At 40.1% G+C, this 19,229-nt stretch overlaps 1 protein-coding gene across 1 annotated transcript in view; it reads left to right on the forward strand.

The window, feature by feature from the left end:
- Window positions 1-1,257: 1,257 nt before the first annotated feature.
- Window positions 1,258-19,229, forward strand: part of dnah2 (dynein, axonemal, heavy chain 2) — a 90,904-nt gene continuing 72,932 nt past the window's right edge. The window contains exons 1-15 of the mRNA XM_088347104.1: window positions 1,258-1,393; window positions 1,759-1,881; window positions 2,018-2,295; window positions 4,024-4,188; window positions 7,054-7,282; window positions 8,663-8,773; window positions 9,885-10,120; window positions 10,189-10,380; window positions 12,424-12,581; window positions 13,801-13,888; window positions 13,966-14,171; window positions 15,294-15,423; window positions 16,547-16,729; window positions 16,802-17,010; window positions 17,108-17,254. Of these exons, the coding sequence (XP_088203230.1) occupies window positions 1,336-1,393; window positions 1,759-1,881; window positions 2,018-2,295; window positions 4,024-4,188; window positions 7,054-7,282; window positions 8,663-8,773; window positions 9,885-10,120; window positions 10,189-10,380; window positions 12,424-12,581; window positions 13,801-13,888; window positions 13,966-14,171; window positions 15,294-15,423; window positions 16,547-16,729; window positions 16,802-17,010; window positions 17,108-17,254 (2,513 nt within the window). The 5' untranslated portion in view covers window positions 1,258-1,335. The remainder of the gene's footprint in view (window positions 1,394-1,758; window positions 1,882-2,017; window positions 2,296-4,023; window positions 4,189-7,053; window positions 7,283-8,662; window positions 8,774-9,884; window positions 10,121-10,188; window positions 10,381-12,423; window positions 12,582-13,800; window positions 13,889-13,965; window positions 14,172-15,293; window positions 15,424-16,546; window positions 16,730-16,801; window positions 17,011-17,107; window positions 17,255-19,229) is intronic.

Consider the following 19,229-nt stretch of genomic DNA (forward strand, 5'->3'; position numbering starts at 1 on the left):
TGTTTGACATTTTCTGGGTTTTGTGTGTGGAACAAGGGATGTGATAAAGGGACAAAGTGTAAGATTTGACTACTAGATGTCGCTGGATTGTGTTGGGCAACCGAAAATGAGTGCTAAAAAGCGCAAGGGATAATGCAAACTGAAAGCTCTTTGACCACACTGCACCATATCGGGTACCCATTGCAGCAAGATGGCTGACAATTATCAGCTCCCTCTAGGTGAGGCTCAACATTTTTTGACGTATGAGTCTCATCTCATCTCATTAGCTGCACCGCTTATCCTCAGTAGGGTCGCGGGGGTGCTGGAGCCCATCCCAGCAATCATCGGGCAGTGGGCAGGGAACACCCTGAACTGGTTGCCAGCCAATCGCAGGGCACACAGGGACAGACAACTCATTCGCTCATTCACACCCAGGGACAATTTGGACCAGCCAATTCACCTGAAATGCATGTTTTTGGAATGTGGGAGGAAACCGGAGTGCCCGGAGGAAACCCATGCAAGCACGGGGAGAACATACAAACTTCGCACAGGAAGTCTGGAGCTGGATTTGAACCCACGACAGGTTCCCATGACATGAACTATGCCACACAAGCGCTAACCACTGCGCCGCCGTGAGTATTTCTTTCAAAAACATGATGGTTGTACCATTTAAATCAAAAAGTTTTTACTACTTTGAGGGGCTAAAAAGCACACACTGTCCGTTTAAAACTAATTGTATCAATATGTGGCCATTCAAATTGTAGTAACTAATTTTTAGATAGAATTTAAGTAGATTAACTTTTAATGCAAATTTTAAAACGCTGCGCGCGCAGGAACTTGACAAAAATTGTTGTCATAGGACGAAGGCACATGTTTATGACGTCACTGACAGGCCCTCATTGTTGTTATCTGAAGTTCTTTGCGTATGCAAATATTTGTCGTATCAAATTGAAACTCATTCCAACTTTGTCAAGGTTTTTTTATTTGCAATGCAAACGGAGAAAATTAAAGAGATATTTAAGGAAATTGTATGTTTGCATATGGGTTGGTTTTGTACGTTTTTTTCCTGCAAAAACAAGCCTCCATTGTCGTACTCTCGATTTACATTTTATTGAATTGTAATTTGGTTTAAATTGAAAAGATAAACTAGCGTGTAAACGATAGCTGTACTGTGGAAGCTAACTTTCGCATTCGTCTTGTTTAACATGGTTACTATGGAGACGCTGAAGCGCCGGTTTGCTGGAAGACTCGAATGCAAGTTTCTACGACTTCATTCCTCGTTTTTGTTGCAGTTTCCCAATGTCTTTGAGGGATATCCTGCCCGTGTTTCATCAAATTGCATGTAAATGATGAGAGATGGCGAGCCAGGAATCTGCAGAAACGGTTGATGGCGCGGGTGGCCCCGAAAATGCAGGTAGAAACGTATTTTTTAGTTGATTTCCGGGGAGATTAATTTAGTTGTTTGTTTCCCATTAGCAGCCTCCAACTAATACTCATGCTAAAAATGGGAGCGTTAGAAGTTAGTTGCTATCCGCCTGCAAATTAGTTCATCCATCAGAACGCAGAAACGTTTTTTGTTTATTTTCAATGACTTTGGGGATTTTTTTGGGCAGTTTTTTCCCATTAGCTACCTCCAACTAATACTAGTGCTTCCATCAATTAATTTATGGCTATCGTAGATGAAACGAAGCACTTATCTGCCATGTATGTGTTTTCTACTTTGCTTCAAATAGCTTCTCTTTCTGATGTGTTTTCTTGTGTTTTCCCTTGACTGCTTAGTTGCTACACAGGAAAAGGCAGAAGAGAGTAACCCTAATGAAAACATTGAAAACAACACTGAAAACAATGAGATAAATGAAAATAGTGAAAACAAAGATGGACCCAAGGACAACACAGAAGCTGGTTTGTAGTCTACCTCAAATTGCGACAATTCTGCTTCACATCATCACTTAACATCATTTAAGGTTTTTGGCCTCCCACCTTTTAAATTTAAATTAACCCGAATGTTTTTCTGGTAAATCTTCAGTTGCCCCCGAAGAAAAGGAGGATGAGCAGAAGGAGGTCAATCCCGACAATGAAGACAATAATGTTGTCAATGATGAAGGAAATGAGGGTCCCGCTGATGAAAATGCAGAACAAAAAATTGACGAAGACGACACGGATAAAAACACGAACGATGAGAATCAAGATAGCGCGAAGGACACGATAGCTGAGGGAGAAAATCAAGACGAAGAGCAAATTGAAATCGAAGAAGCCGAAGAAATTGAGCCCGTGGTACAAATAGATCCCTTGGTGATCCTGAGAAAAGTTTGTGAGGTAAAACAACTGTTTCATTGTCATTTTGTAGTATGTTGTGATGCATGGCTAAAGTTTTTCGGATGCCCTTCGTAAGAAAATGGGACAGGCTAGCTGGAGATGAAAAAAGGTTTATCTGACTCAGCTCAATTCGGTTGGAAGGAGATTTTATTTCTAATTAAAAATATGCCAAAACTAATGCCGCATGCCCCTGTCCAAAGGTTATATATTGTCATAATAACGCTTGCCCTTTTTATGGACTGTCCCCTCTAACAAAGTAAGCCATCATTTGCAAGTTTCAAGGTACCATCCCCCTTTAGTATTCAGCTTTATTATTCTCCACCATGGAGTAAGACAACCACTCTACACTTGTCAGTAGGGGCACAAATTGACACTGAACTTTAAGGGAGGTAAGATCGGCTCTCTAGCATGTTTTCTCTATCCCTCTACCCACCCATTTGTATTTCCATCCATCCATCCATCCATTATCTGCACCACTTATCCTCAGTAGGGTCGCGGGGTGCTGGGGCCCATTCCAGCCGTCTTTGGGAAGTGGGCAGTGGACACCCTGAACTGGTTGCCAGCCAGTAGCAGGGCACCCCATTTGGATTTATAGCTGTCAAATATGGAAACAATGTAATCCCTTGTTTGTCACAGTAAATGGGGACCAGAACCCCCTGTGATAAGTGAAAAACTCAGAAGTAGCACTTTCCCCCCCCTTTGTAACATGCGTTTTAGTGACCCCCGCTCGCAGCAATAGTTGATCGGGAACAATGGATCTTAAACGCACGGGTATTGCTCATTTTAGGTGAATAGAATTGAACAGAAGAAAATACAGTTTTGCTCTCTCTGCCCCCACTCTCAATAGTAGTCTACAGTAGATAATGGATAACTGCCTAAACAATATAGTTACATTTAAGGGGGGCAAAAATGACACACCTTCTGCTAAAATCCCACTGTGCTGCAACGCGCTTGCAGCATTGGTTGTATGGGGATAATGGAACACAGCCAAAACCACACAGTTCATTTTATGTGGACTGCAATGCTGCCACCCATGACACGTTTTTCCTCATCTGGTGCGAGCTTAGCTTTACACCAGTTCGAGTGTCTCCCAGTCTCATTCATGAAAGGAACTTTCTAGTATTAGCTTACCAAGCTTGGAATATTTTTAACCCATGATGCACTGAGGCCGCGAAGTACAAATTAATGTTCTCTTTGGCTGCAAGAGGGCAGTGTTGAGTTCGTATAGGGTGGTGAGTGGGTTCAGGTAGAAAACTGCGTTCTCTCAACTGTTAAAATAAACCAACATGTTCAATGCCAAAATAAAAAAATGTTTTCCCCATTGTTTGTGAATAAATGTGTTTAGAAAAAAATCCTCTTCATCCCCAAATATAAATATAAGGCGATCTACACATGGTCTGAACCACTTAGGAATACTTGGGAGTAAAGCCAAACACTTGAAAATGTGCCACGCTCAAATATAATAATTAGGGTAGGTTACTCATGCAGGCTTAAAGACAAAGTATTTTAGTGAAAAACAAAGCTAAAAATTTGGAGTTGACATTCTTTTACTAATCTAGCCCGTCACAGAACAGAAAGTCGATCCATCCCCAGAGCCAAACTGACTAAACTAACAAAAAATATTTCTCACCTTCAAAATGGTTGAATAACCCTGGATTACACTATACCTGAGCTCCTTTTACTCTTCCCATTTTGCTGGATTAAATAAATGATCCTTCTCTCTCATAGAGGTTCATGCGTATGGTGGATATCTCGGACGTCACCAAAGAATCGTGGCGGGAGGAGAATATCAAGTCCCTTGAGCACTTCATTCAAGACTCGTCCATTCCCACCTTGGTGGTCTATCTGGATGCCAACTTGGAATTGCAAGTCCAATACAGTGTTCCCACGCAGGTAAACCAGCTCACACTTTTGTTTAACATCCCTGTAGTATTCGGGTTTCAAACGACCTGCCGCTGTGTTATAAATCACCTGAAGGATATTTCCGAAATTGTCCTTAACTCTGCAAAAAATGTAATGTTTTTATACACAATTTCATGTAAGCAGTAGAAAAAAAGTCACAAAGGTTGTCTTTGGGTTAATATGACAATTAGAGTTGAAATCCAGACAGTTGTTTACCAGTGTTGGGCACGTTACTTTAAAAAAGTAATTAGTCATAGTTACTCACTGCTTCTTCCAGTAACTCAGTTACTCTATTATAAAATTAACTCAGTACCAGGGAAAGTAACTAATTCTGCTAGTTCAAAAATAATTTGAAATTTTCGGAGCAGTATTCGAGACAGTTTAATAGGGTAAAAAGGAAAGGTAGTTGTGTTATAGAACCTTGTCATATTTATTGCCCCAGGAAACAATATAAAGTAACTAATAAATGAAATCTAACTCCAATGGTCCGTTGTAGAGATGAGAATTCCGACTCTTTTTAAAGAACTGGCTTTTTCGGCTTGGGTCATTAAAAAGTGCTGGGTCCCAAATGGCTCTTCAGGTTTATTATTTTTTTTTTTAGTCCATTTAATACTGTTTATTATGTGTTATTATGAATGACTTAAAAACGGGAAACATAGCAAAAAAAAAATATATACAAATCAATTTGAACCTTTTTATAATCAGTTCATTCCAAGTCAACAACACGGAATATGTGAACAAATATGCATTGTGACCAATCAGGAGAAAAAAAAAACATCTCGAAGGGAACGGGCTCTCGATCGGTGGGTAGTCGGCTCCCACTTTCAAGAGACGGCTCAGAAAGCCGCTTCGTTCCGAAACGACATAAGTCGGTTGCCGCACCAGCCGTCACCATCCTTTTCTTTTGGCGCATTACTTAATCGATAACTTACGATATGGTAGTCGCTTTTTCAAATGGCGACATGATCCCAAAAGACGTAACGGTACAAACTCGGAAGAGCGGAAAACCGCTTCATTCAAAGTAACGAACTGCTTTTGACCGTCAGTAATGATAACAGCATTGTAACGACTGAAAAAGTTAGATTACCTCGTTGCGTAACAGTGTTAGTTTTAACACCAGTAATGAATTTTGAGCTTGCAAGAAGAACAGGGAGGACCATATAACCCTCAAGATGCACAATATCTTCCAGCATCTACAATTATGAAATGAAATGAAATGATCTGCATTTATATAGCGCTTTTCAAGTCAATGACTTCCCAAAGCGCTTTACAATGTGCTCCACATTTCCCAATAGCGGCCTTGCAGCCATGTAAGGCGCTAACCTGCTTATTGGGGGTATTAGTGGTTCAGTGTCTTACCCAAGGACATTTCGACATGTAACACGGATGAGCCGGGATTCGAACTGGGATCCCTTGATCCCAAGACGAGTGCTCTACCTCCTGAGCTACTGCCGCCCCAATTACATATAGTCATTGCACCAGCCGTCATTCACATTTTCTTTCGGCCCATTAATAGATACTATATTTGTAATCGCTATCCTACTATGTGGTGTTTGCTATTTTTAATAGCTACATGATCCCAAAAGATGTGACGCAACGAATACGTGCAGCGGTTGGCATTCTGCAGCCAAGGTAATGCCGTGCTATTGACTGTGAGTAACGATAACGGCGTTGTAACGGCAGAAAAAGTAATTAGATTACCTCGTTACTGGAAAAATAACGGGGCTACATAATCCCAACACTGTTGTTTACACATCACAGAATGTTACAATATTTTAGTTGTCTCAGATCAATCAGTAGCAGAAGTAAATTCGACAAACGGGTGGTGTCCGTGCAAATTGCTGCCCCTTAGATCAGTCTCAGATCAATTAGTAGTATATGGGAAGAAGACGATAGCAGAAGAAAACCAAACAAGAGGTGGCCTTCCCACAGACGACGGAGCTCTTTTTGTGGCTTTCACGGGGTTATAAAGGTGTTGCAGATGACAGGACCCCCAAATTATCCCTATGCTCATACCTAGGCTCATACCCCATTTTCTTCATCTCTATATTTCGCCAGTAATGTTTTTTTGTATTTAAATTTGAACAAGTGAGTTGTTGGACTTTGTTTGATCTCCTCTTGTTCCAAAGTTTGACTCCACACGCAGACACACACATACTTTTCCTGGTGGTTCTCACCTTTGGGATTATGAATTTACTATAGCCTCTTAAATTATAATTTTCCCTCTTTCCGAATGAATCATTTTTGGATGTTTTCTAGCACTATGTTTTTGTTGACCTTAAATAGCAGTTGTGCAGTGAAAAATTTTACTAAAACATCCAACTTTAATCATTTGGACTGCAGGAATAAAATATTAGTATGATCTCGATATCCTACCCTGTGCATGGTTCACACACACTCACACCAATAGCAGAGTCAGCCATGCAAGGCAACTATCTGCTTATCGGGGGCATTAGGTATTCAATGTCTTGCCCATATAACACGGAGCTGGGAATCGAACCTGTGACCTCATGATCCCAAGACGAGCGGTTTACCTCCTGAAATACTGATGCCCCTTGTGTTTTAAGCATAGAATCAAACAGTTCCACTGAGGTTGAAGATCAGGTCTCAGGGGGCAGAGGATTCCACAGAACCGGGACCCGAATTGCGGTTATCTTCTTGGCTCTTGGGATCACTAGTAGACCAGCATTTTCAGACGAGTTATTTCTTCAAGCAGTATGAAATTTGGTGTTGGAAATTCAATGACTCTGCTTAATCAGGCGGTTTCATCACGACGGGTTATTTTGGAGGAAACGGGGTGTATACAAAAAATCAGCACGACAGGGGGGTATAAACATCAAATCGTTCTCATTTGAGGTGGTGGAGCAGCTGGCCTACTTCATCCGCGAGCCCGGAACGGAGATCACGCCGGAAAACTTCTACGAGGTGGTGGAATACGGCACGGTGCAGGACGACCCCACCGAGAGCCTGCTCCACTTCATCACCAGTTTGCATTCGGACGAAAACGACATCAGCAGCGAGTGGGAAGCCGGCATCAAGGACAACTACATCAACGGCATGCACAACTATTTATCCATCCTCACAGGTGCCCGCACGCTCCAGTAAATATTTGCCTTTTTCTCCTAGATCCTCTTTTTTTCTGCCGTGTGTTGCTTTGATTCCGGGTAGAGAAGGTAGGTTTAAAAAAGAAATAGGCGGACCCAAACGCAGGAAGCATTGCAAGGTGCGCCAAAATATGTAGTTACAAAATCCTCAATATGCAACAAAAGAATGATCGGCAACAATGAATCTGTCAGAACCAAAAATAAAAACCAAACCTCATAACTCGGAATGAAAACTGGAAACAGTGATGGTGGTAGTTGATGGTGAAAAATGAAGAATGTCCTCACAATGGGCTCTGCCCAAAGTTTCCTAATGGTCAGGCTAATTTGAGACAGGTGTGGGGGTGATTTGATATGCCTGTCCCAATTATAAACTTATTAGGCGCCCCCTGGTGGACGGAGGCGCACGAGACCTTAACACAAATCATTCTAAGGTTTTTATTACAGAAAATTCTGGGCACAAGTGAGCTACAGAACAATAGCTTTAGAAATCCATAGTGCAGAGTGAAAACGGTTACCATCATTCTTAAATCAACAGGGCGGCCTATAAGCCTAAATGAATGCAAACCCTTTTTTTTTCTTTGTTAATTTTTTTGTTTTTTACTGTTTCTTCTTTTTTCTTGCTCTTTTATCTTTTTTCACTCTATTTTACATTTTCCTTCTTTTGTAGTTTTCCCTTTTTCTTTTTCCTCTTTTTCCCTTAGTATTTTCCTTTTAACAATTTCTGTTCTTCCTTTTTTCCTTACTTCCTTTCTTCCTTTTCTCCCTCATCTTTCTGTTCTTCAATTTTTTCCTTTTCTCCTTTTTTCATTTTTCTATTTGTTTTCCTTTTCTCCTTTTCCTTTTTTCCTTCACTTTCCCACCTTTTTCTATTTTTTCTTTTTGATATTTTTTATTCTCTTTTACCCTTGTTTTCCTTTTTCCAGTTTTCTCTGTTTTCCGTTTTTTTCTTCCACCCCTTTTTCTATTTTCCCCTTTCTTCTTATTTTCTGTTTTGTGTTTATTTTTTCTCTTATTTTACCTTTTTCTTTGTCTCTTTTCTCGTTTTACTCTTCACCCTTTTTACTCTTTTTGTGCTCTTTTTTATTTTCTCATTTGTTTTGTGATTTTCTTATGTGTATTTAGTTTCTCTTTGAACTTTTTTTGTACTTTTTTTTTGCCCCTTTTTTCCTTTTTCTCTATTTTCATCAGTCTCTTTTTTTCTCTCCATTTTTATGCGTGATAATTTGGTCATAGAATCACTTTTAACCTATAAACAGCTTAAAAATGCGATTAGGACTACAAATCCAAACGTAAAAATTGTCTTTATTCATTCTAAAATAGTGTTTTCAATATTTGGCATCTCTGATATTCTATTTTTACAGATATTGTCAGTAGTAAAGAAGGTAAGACGCTCTTGTACGTTCCAATGGAAGGCCTAAACGACAGCGCCGAAGAAGGCAGCAAGGACACTCGTCTGGTGCAACGGATGGAATGTAAGGATTGGATTTTTTAGCACCTCCTACTGGTGAAAAACATATTACTTAAAAAAGATTGATGTGAATAATAAGATAGATTACATGAACTATCGCATAAATGTGCATTCTTTTTTAAATACTTAATATACTTCGTAAAAAAATACCCATAATGTTAAGAGAACAGACATATATTACATTACAGAACACACTAAGACTCTTGCAGTGAGTACTGTGACCATACAGATCGGCTGTAAAGTAATTTAAACCTGTGAAAATGTTGAATTGTTTCAGTTGTAAACACACACGGTTCCAGAGTTTTACACCACGTACAGACACACAAAATTCTGTTCGTGTTGTTCGAAATTTAGGGATTTTAAATTCTCCTTATCTTTTCAGATTATCAGCCCTTTTTTGAAAGACCAACATATTTTGTTTATTTATTGGCAACATTTTGTCAAAAGCTCCAAATCGCATTATAACTGTATTATATTTGACTAGGTCCTGAATTTGAACAATTTCAACTGCAGAAACAGCTCATGTGTATGATGCAAATTCCGGCCTTGTGAATAATTCCCAGCGCTCGTTTTTGTACCTAACGGGTTCTATTGTATTATAATTGAATTTATTGTTTATGTAGCATGTGAAAACACACAACGAGATGAACATCCGTCTCTAGTACCGTGACAAAAAGTAGCGTGATAACGAGATCATCGATTGCCTTTTCGCAAGTCATCCATATCACTGGTGGGCTAGTGCTCTCACAACAAAGCTGAAAATGTTTTGGCTAGGCACAACAGGAAGTCCCCTTTCCATGGACTCTTCTTGTGTGAAGAAACCATTATATGGTTGTTATTTATTTTCTGACTTTGGTATTGTAAAGAGTTCAAAAGGGTTATTTGATTGTGGCTTTCTGGGAAACAATCATTTTTTACATTTAGACACTCGTACCGTCGTCATACTTTTTCTGTTATTAACCGACCGAGTTTAAAGTTATGGGGATCTTGGGATTATGGTATAAATAAAACCAGTTTGACACTTCTGTCCCTTTCTACATCTCGAATAATATAATTGAAGCAAATTTTCAGGCCCAACTGGTTGTTGAGACCCCTTCCCTCGTCTGTATTCCCAGCCGTCTTAATCCACTGGTCAGACCAGATGAAGGAGCTACTGAATGTCCAAGATACCACCAGAAGGGACAACAGCGGTCCACTGCAGGAGATCGCGTACTGGCAGAGCCATTCCAAAAAGCTGCGAGACATGAGCAAGCAGCTGCAGACGCCGGGCGTTCGCCACATTCAGAAAATGCTCGGGCTAGCTAACTCGCTCTACGTCAAGCGCTTCTTGAAACTGGCCAGCGAACTGCAGGTAGAGTCCTCTGTCAAACACTCCCTGCGAAAACCTCCCTATTCATTGATTTTCTTTTTCTGGCCCAGGATTCGTCCATGGAGGCGCAGTCCAACGTGACCTTCCTGTCCTTGCTGGCGGAACCGTGCGAAGAATTGCAGAAGACCCCCATCCGCGATTTGGGCCCCAAACTGCAGCATATATTATACATCATTCGAATCATCTGGACCAACTCCACCCATTACAACACCAACGAGCGCATCACGGGCCTCTTCCTTAAGGTACGTGGATTTTTAGGGGTCATAAAAATAAATAAATATTGTAATTCCCTGCTCTTCGGATTCCCTCAAAAATAGATAATTGCAATTCCTTGCTCTCCAGGTTCCCCCAAATTGATTATTGTAACTCTATGCTCTTTGCATTCTTCAAAAATACACTATTGTAATTATTTCCTCTTTGGAATTACCCAAATTAGATTGCAATTCCTTGCCCTCCATATTCCCCCGAAATTGAATATTGTAATTACTTGCAATTTCGATTCCCTCAAAAATAGATAATTGTAATTCCTTGCTCTTCGGATTTCTCAAAAATAGATATTTGTTATTCCTTGCTCCCCAGATTACCACCAAATTGATTATTGTAATTCTTACCTCTTTGGATTCACCCAAATTTGATTGTAATTCCTTGCTCTCCATATTCCCCCCAAATTGAATATTGTAATTATTTGCAATTTTGATTCCCTCAAAAATAGATAATTGCAATTCCTTGCTCTCCAGGTTCCCCCAAATTGATTATTGTAACTCTGTGCTCTTTGCATTCTTCAAAAATACATTATTGTAATTATTTCCTCTTTGGAATTACCCAAATCAGATTGCAATTCCTTGCTCTCCATATTCCCCCGAAATTTAATATTGTAATTACTTGCAATTTTGATTCCCTCAAAAATAGATAATTGTAATTCCTTGCTCTTCGGATTTCTCAAAAATAGATATTTGTAATTCCTTGCTCCCCAGATTACCACCAAATTGATTATTGTAATTCTTACCTCTTTGGATTCACCCAAATTTGATTGTAATTCCTTGCTCTCCATATTCCCCCCAAATTGAATATTGTAATTATTTGCAATTTTGATTCCCTCAAAAATAGATAATTGTAATTCCTTGCTCTCTAGATTCCCCTCAAATTGATTATTGTAATTCTTTACTCTTTGGAATCCTCAAAAACAGATATTTGTAATTCCTTGCTCCCCAGATTCCTCCCAATTGATGATTGTAACTATTTGCTCTTTGAATTCCCCGCAAAATAGATAATTGTAATTCTTTGCTCTTTGGATTCTCCCCAAAATACATAATTGTAATTCCTTGCTCTCCAGATTCCCCCAAATTTATTATTGTAATTCTTTTTTTGCTGGATTACTCAAAAAATGAATGAAATCATACCTTTTTTCTTGCCTATGTATAGAAAAATGTGTGTTCATAATTTGTTCATCGACTCTTATTTTGGTAATATGTTGCTGCAATGTAAATTTTTTTTCATTGCACTATTGTTCTTATAAACTTACAACTTTGGTCAGTCCCTTTGTAATATTTGCTTATTTATCCTAACATTATGTTTTAACCTTTTTTTCTCTTTTAAAGAAACAGATTTTATTATTCATCACCTCCTACTGGTAAAAACAGTTTCATTAAGGAAAAAACAATATCGGTTTAAATAATGAGCAAAAATACATGACCCATCAAATAAATGTATTTATACAATAGTAAGTAATTTGAGAAATTTGCATTTATTTGACATAACATGATGCTCACCTATAGAGGATGCATAATTGTCTGCCGTCTTGCTTCTACGGGTACCACGAAAGTCAGGGCAAAAAAAAAAAGAAGAAAAAAAAGTGCAGTGTGGTCACTTTGAGTCTCCATAGTTGTATTTTTTGTGTGCCTTTTAGCGCTTTTTTTTTTTGCACTACACAATCAGTGACATCTATTGGTCAAATAATACACGCCGTCCCTTTAAGTTTTTTTAATGGAATGTTTATCCCACATTGCAGTGTCCAAACTCGTTGTGAAAAATATTCATTACCTTGTCATTAATGACAATAAAGAGAATTTGAATTGTGGTAAACACGATAGAGTTGACATTAGTATGTGAATTTCAATGGCTTTGCACCCTCGGCAACCTTAAACACAATAATTGACCACTGCTCAACCCTGAAGCATTCTTCTTGCTGACGTTAAAACAGGCCAGGATCTAACTGTGAAGATGTAAAGAGAAAAAAGGTCATTTTTTGATTGAACCGTCTCTCAAAATAAAAACCTTGTGTGCAGATGAGTTATGAGATAATCCACCAGTGCATCAAGACCATCTCCCTGGACCGGATTTTCGAGGGCTATGTGCTCTCCAGCAAGAAAGAACTCAACAACTGCATCCAGTGCTGCCTGAACTGGAAGAACATGTACTCGCGCATCTCTGAGGTGCACCACGAGTAAGGCGAAACAAACCTGTTGAAATCATGCCTCTGTGAAATACAGTGCCTAGCGAATGTATTGACCCCTTCGAGAACTTTATGTCATATTGCCACATTTCGGGCTTCAAACTTAAAGCTGAAAAAAATGAAAATATTTTCTAAGAGTTAGCAACATGTGAGACACAATCAAGAAGTGGAACCGAATGATTTCGGCATTTTACATTATATTTACAACGAAACTACTGCAGAGTAGGTGTTGCAAAAACTATTGGCCACCTGTTCTTTCAGCTCAGCCAACTGACTCCAGAGGTTCTCTGATGACTTCGGAGTAATCTAATGTCTGTCTAAATGAATAACAATGCACCTGTGTGTCATTAAGTTTCGGTAAATATAAATTGGAGAGTGCTAAAAACCCCACTGCAAACCTACTAGGACCTGGCAGTCCCTCTAAACCTTTGGCCCAAAAAAAGAAGAAAACTAGAGAAGCAATCAAGAGCCCCATGATCACATTGGATGACCTGCAGGTATACGCAGCTGAGGTGGGAAAATGTGTGCATAAGACCACTATCAGTTGTACTTGGCATAAATCTGCCCTTTATGGAAGAGTGGAAAGAAGAAACCTTGTTCTAAAAGAATACGATGAAAACGCCCATTTCGCGTTTGCATGAAGTTCCAAAAACATTTGGATCCAGGTGCTTTGTTCGGATGAGACTAAATGAAACTTTTCATGCTAAATGCAAAGCATTTGGCGTAAGAATAACACTGAACATTACCCTGAAAAGACCATCCCTACTGTCAGACATAGTGGTGACAGCATCATGGTCTGGGGTTGTTTATCTTTAGCAGGGACTGGAAAGATTGTTTGAATCCATCGGAAAATGGATGGAACCTCTATCTTATAGAGCATGGGTTTCCAACGTGGTGCCAGCGCGCACATTGGTGCTCCTTAAGGATAGCTGTGGTGCTGTGGCGTTGCAAAACCTTTTGCAACGCCTTCTTTTCAATTTGTTTATCTGTTTCCACAATATAAAATGTTGAATAAATGTGGGTTATTTTCATAATTGTGTCTCCAATATGATGTAATTTTCAAACATATTTGGAGTTTTTCATCTGTATGTTTGGAACCTGAAATAGAGCGATATGTTTAGAAGTTCTTGGGGTGTGAATACTTTTGCAAGGCACTGTAAATTCTTGGTGCTGTTTTCACTACTTTTAAGATCCTTTTTTCCCATACCAGGCACTCTAAAAAAGGTTGGATGCTAGACCAGACCAACATTTTCGTCCCAATTGACGCCTGCATTCAAAGAATGAAAGACTTACTTGAGGTGGTTTTGCATTTAGATTCCCTGCACTGAATCCGTCTGAACTCTCATTGCCATCCTTGCGTTTTTCGTTTTCGCAGGTGTGCAACACTCAACAGCAATTTGCCCGTTGGGAAGACGGCAACAAGAGACCGTTGCCGTTGTTTAGCAGCTACGAGGGCCCCAAGCTTACTCTGTCCCTCGTGAAGATTGAGACCAAGTTCCAGCAAGGTCTAGAGGCCTTGCGCTCTGTTGGTCAAGGCATCCTAGAAGTGGAAAACACTGCGTGGCACATAGAATTTAACAGGTCAGGGACGCAATGCCAAATCTCGGATCTCTTTTTACATTTTTTAATTGTTTAGTTCATAAAAGACACTTAAAATAAGAAGTCACAATAAATACATTTTTAGCTTGTAAGGAGAACATAGAGGACCGTACAAACCTTCAAGATGTACAAAATCCGGCTCGCAAGACCAATGGTTAAGTTTATAGTTTAACAAGAGAATACAACAGCAGTGTTGGGCAGGTTACTTTATTATTACTTTATTTATTATTAAATTAACACTTAATCTTTAACACTGAAAAACATAGAAAACATAACTTAAAATATTCAAAAATCTACTAAGAAAACAATAATATACAAAAAGATTTCAACCTTTTTTAAACTGAACAAATTCAGAATCCCTGAAAAAATGCATTTTGACCAATCACAAGAGAAACTTAGCGTCTCGATGGGAACCGGCTCTCGATTGGTGGGTAGCCGACTCCCACTTCCTCAAGATGTACAATATCCAGTTCGAAGGAGCAACTGTCAAGTTTATAATTTAATAGACACTCATAATAAGGAAACAGGACACCAGGAACAACCTTTAAGCTTCCAAGACGAACAAGGAGGCGCGTACAAACCTTCAAGATGTAGAAAAATCCAACCTGTTCTAGATGTACCGCTCTGAGCCATACAAAAAATGTCCACTTGCCCTGGAAGCGGGGGCCCTCACAGTCAACTTTTCTTTTTTTATTTACAGTCGCCATGTCAGAAATGGGTTGGGCAAAAGTTCTCAGAGAAAGCCAAGGGCAAGGTGACAGCTACAGCTATCATCTGGTGAAATGTTGATTTTATACTGCGGTCAAGATAACGGGCGGGCCACATATTATTAACTTTATGACAGAGGCCGCGGGCCAGTCAAAACATGATCACGGGCTCTAGCCGGCAACGGGCCGGACAAGGATTGAAAGTTCACAGCAAATAATTTCTTTATCGCTAGCGTTCAATGATCAAATATATGATAAACATAAAATGATCATCATCGGGTTGAGTTTTTTAATACACCATCTCATACTTGGATGTTATCGTATTGAGTGGTTTGTACGGTGATAGGAAGTTCAGATATCAGAATTTCCTGACCTCAAAGTGTTTGTTTCTGTGCAGGTTCCGTGCATTTTTAAAGGATTTGGACATCATGTTACAGAACCTGATCACCTCCGCGTTCAAGACCGTGAATTCCGTGGAGGAAGGTCTTCGTCTGATGGATATTTTTAAGCCCATCTCGGCCCGAAAGGTGAGTTCTTCTCAGTGACGTGCGGTGAGGTTGTTTTCTGGTGAGGCAAAGTCACATCTCTGAATAGATGAACTTACTAAACAGCTTATTCTTCGTTTGATTGGAAACATTCAACATGTTTAAATTTTCAAATGTTATTATCTTATTTTTATTTTCAAGAAGCCGAGGCATCAACTACATTCTTGCACGGAGGCCACATCGTAGTTAATGCAATCTCGAAGGAGCCAGATTATTAAATTAATGGAATAAAACGTGTGCTTTAACTGGAGGGCTGGTGGTCTTTTTGGAGGCTCAGATTTAGATTATAATTCAGGGATGTAAGATTTGGTTATAAAATGATTAATCTGTTTTTTTCGAACAATTGAGTTCATTTTTACTAGTCGAGGGTATATAAACACGAACTTGCCCAAACCCGATGGATTAACTCCCTAACCCTACAGCAAAGGCGTTTTTTTTTTTTTTTTACTAGTCTGGTCCCCGCAAAATCGCTCTTTCCACCATGTGGCTCTTTACCTAAAAAGTACTTCACACCCCTGCTTTCAGTATCCGATCAGTAAATCTGAAAATTCAGCAATTTCTAAAATAAACATCCCAAAATTGTGAAGGTAAATGAGAAATAGCTGTAACAATGAATAAATAGAACCATTTAATATTTAGGGTGATTCATAAAATGTGATATCCTTTTAATATTAATCATCAATTATTACAATAAATATGTGTATATCCATGTACTAACTCCTTAGCAGATAATTTGTATATAAAAAGAAGAAAAATTATAATCTGCTGGCGAGTGTATGCTTCAGCTTGTTTGGCAGGTGCTGAATTATCGACTTGACCTATGCCTTGTGTCAGCCAGTCCCATATTGAATTTTTGTGAAATCGTTCACATAATCCACATGCTTCTGAATTTATCATTCAGAATTTGAAGAATAAATCTTATGATCTTCAACATGAACCCTTTTTAATTTCATTTTTCCCAATCATATATGTTCTGTGATATTTCCATCTCAAAGGAATACACATCTTATATTGAAATTTATATTTCCATGACTGCACGTCACTGGTTTTTCGTGAGGAAACCCTCACAATATCACATCAAATAACGTACATGACCCTGTCACAGTCTATCAAGAGCAAAATCGACGAGATGGTGGATGCGATTTACAGCATCTTCAAAAAGGAGAACAGTGTGCTCATGAAACAGATCGATCAGAAGAAGGTGTTACTCCCAAAATTCATGCCCAAGCTGGCGGGCCAAGCCCACCGGGCGAGGGCCCTCACATTCCATCTCGAAGGCCTGATGGACGTGAGTCAAATCCATCCTTAGCTTTAGCGTCGCGATCAGTTCCACCTCCTTCGACTACCGTCTGCTTTTCAGGTGTTGAAAAAGATCCCCGTCCGGGTCGAGTCTCACAACTGCCGGCAGGTTTTGGTCATCTACGAGCAATCCATTCGGGCTCTGACTGAGTTGGTGACGCAGAGGTACACCGAGTGGTACCAGAGCCTGGAGCTGCAGTATGTCAAGAAGCTGGAGCGTCCCCTTTTGGTGCACGGCAAGGACAACAAGATCGAAGTCAACTTTGACAGGTAGGAGACGGAAAAGTTGCTTGTATTTGTTAAGACCTCAATGAGTGCCATTCGAGTTTACGTTTTTCTCTCCCAACATGGCCGCCTCCCAACTCAGCAACCTGTTAAATCTCTTTGCCGAGATCAAGTTATGGAGTCGGCAGAATTTCGACGTCCCGGAGTTTGTGAACGAGATTTACCAGGAACGGGAAGGTCTCCGGTGCCTCAGGGAAAAAGCGTTGCACTTGGCCCGGGACTATAACAGGTCAGCAGACATTTGATGTTCAAAATTAGTGATTCCAAAACGCAAAAATGTTCTCTTGAAATTAAACTCACAGTTACGTACACAACCTTTTAAAAGTTTGGAGTCGCTTAGCAATGTCCTTGTCCATCCATCCATTATCTGCACCACCTATCCTCAGTAGGGTTGCCCGGGGTGCATCCCAACCATCTTCGGGCAGTGGGTAGGGGACAGCCTGAACTGGTTGCCTGCCAGTCGCAGGGCACACAGAGACAGAAATCTCACTCGCTCATTCTCACCTAGGGACAATTTGAACCGGCACTTAACCTGACATGCATGTTTTTGGAATGTGGGAGGAAACCGGAGTGCCCGGGGGAAACCCACGCAAGCACGGGGAGAACATGCAAACTCCCCACAGGAAGGTTCGATCTCGGGACCTCAGAACTGTGCCCCAAACGTGCTAACCACTCAGCCGCTGTCCTTATTTTTTAAGAAAAATCACTGTTTTATCAATAAAGATAACATGAAACTAATCAGAAACACTCCTCATACACTGTTAACGTGGTGAATTAATATTTTAGCTGCAAATGTCTGCTTTTAAATGCAATAGCTACATTGATGTATAGATGCCCATTTCCAGTAAGCAGCACTCCTGTGTTCTAATAGTACACTGTATTTGCTATTTCCATTAGAAGGCTAATGGATGATTGGAAAAAATGTGTTCAATGCTGTCAGCGTCGTTGAAAACAGTTGATCTGGTTAAAGAAGCTACAAACTGGCCTTCCTTTGAGCTATTCACATGTCTGGAGCAATGCATTTGTGGATGTGCTCAAGATAACTTTTCGGGGAAACTCAACAGTCACAGCACAAACAGGCTCTAACCAGAGTAGAAAGAAAAGTGGTAGCACAAGAAAGCAAAGGATAAGCACTTGAGAATCTGTACTCTTAAAAATGACGCCCTAAAGGTCCTAAACTAGCAGTTTGGTTAAACAATACCAGCAAAACACCAGCGGCAACATCTACAGTGACGAGGTGACTCCCAAATGCTGGCCTTCAAGACAGAATGGTTACGAAAAGGCCATTTCTGAGACTGGTCAACCAAAGAAAGAGATTTATATTGGAAAAATAACAGACATTGGACAACCCACTTGATGAATATAAAACTGACATTTTAACTGAGAACGCCAAATTGTCTGGGTGTCAACTTTTGTACTGTAGTCCCTCGCTACTTTGTGTTTTGTACTCGTTCGTATAGCATATGAATAACCTATATTTTATGTTGACAATATCTGTGTATTATTTTCCCTCAAGTAGGTTTTAGATCAGGGGATGGTGTCATAATAGTCTGTGGTTTGCAATAAAAATCTGTGTTCCGTGCAGCCCTTTGTGACTCTATGTGATTAAGGGCTATACAAATAAACATGACTTGACTTGACTACTCCACAGCCTCACAGCATAGCGGGTCGAAAAATATTCCATCCATTATTCCCGATTGCAAAGTGCACTTTGGTTGGGCCAGGTGGCTCTTTTTTGTCATTATTTTCGCCTAATATGAATTGCACTCGTGCGGCTCCGATCCATTATCCCATACTATAATGCTGTGAGCGGGGCAGAAGGCACATTTGTCGGGAGGTCGGGTCGTTCTTGGCCGGCCCATATGAAGTTGTGGCCGCGATCCTATTGCAGAGAGCCCTGGCTGCCTGGCAGAGGTTCTTTTTGGCCACATTAGCGTGCCATTGTGGTTCACCTAAAATGAACTGAACTTTTTTTTGCTGCAATTCATTATCCCTAGTTGATTATTGCCAAGAGTTGTGCTGAGAGAGCAAATTTTTGTCATGCTGAAAATGAACAGCACCAGTGCGGCTGCAATTCATGTTCTCGGTCGGATCGTGCTGCAGGAGGGGGATGGCAACCAGTTCACGGTGTTCCCTGCCTGAACACAGCTGGGACAGTCTCCAGTACCCCATGACCCTAGTAAGGAAAAGCGGTGTAGGATATG

Source organism: Urocampus carinirostris, chromosome 11 (assembly GCF_059441175.1).
Source record: "Urocampus carinirostris isolate Australia breed hairy pipefish chromosome 11, RoL_Ucar_1.0, whole genome shotgun sequence".
NCBI classification, from domain to species: domain Eukaryota; kingdom Metazoa; phylum Chordata; class Actinopteri; order Syngnathiformes; family Syngnathidae; genus Urocampus; species Urocampus carinirostris.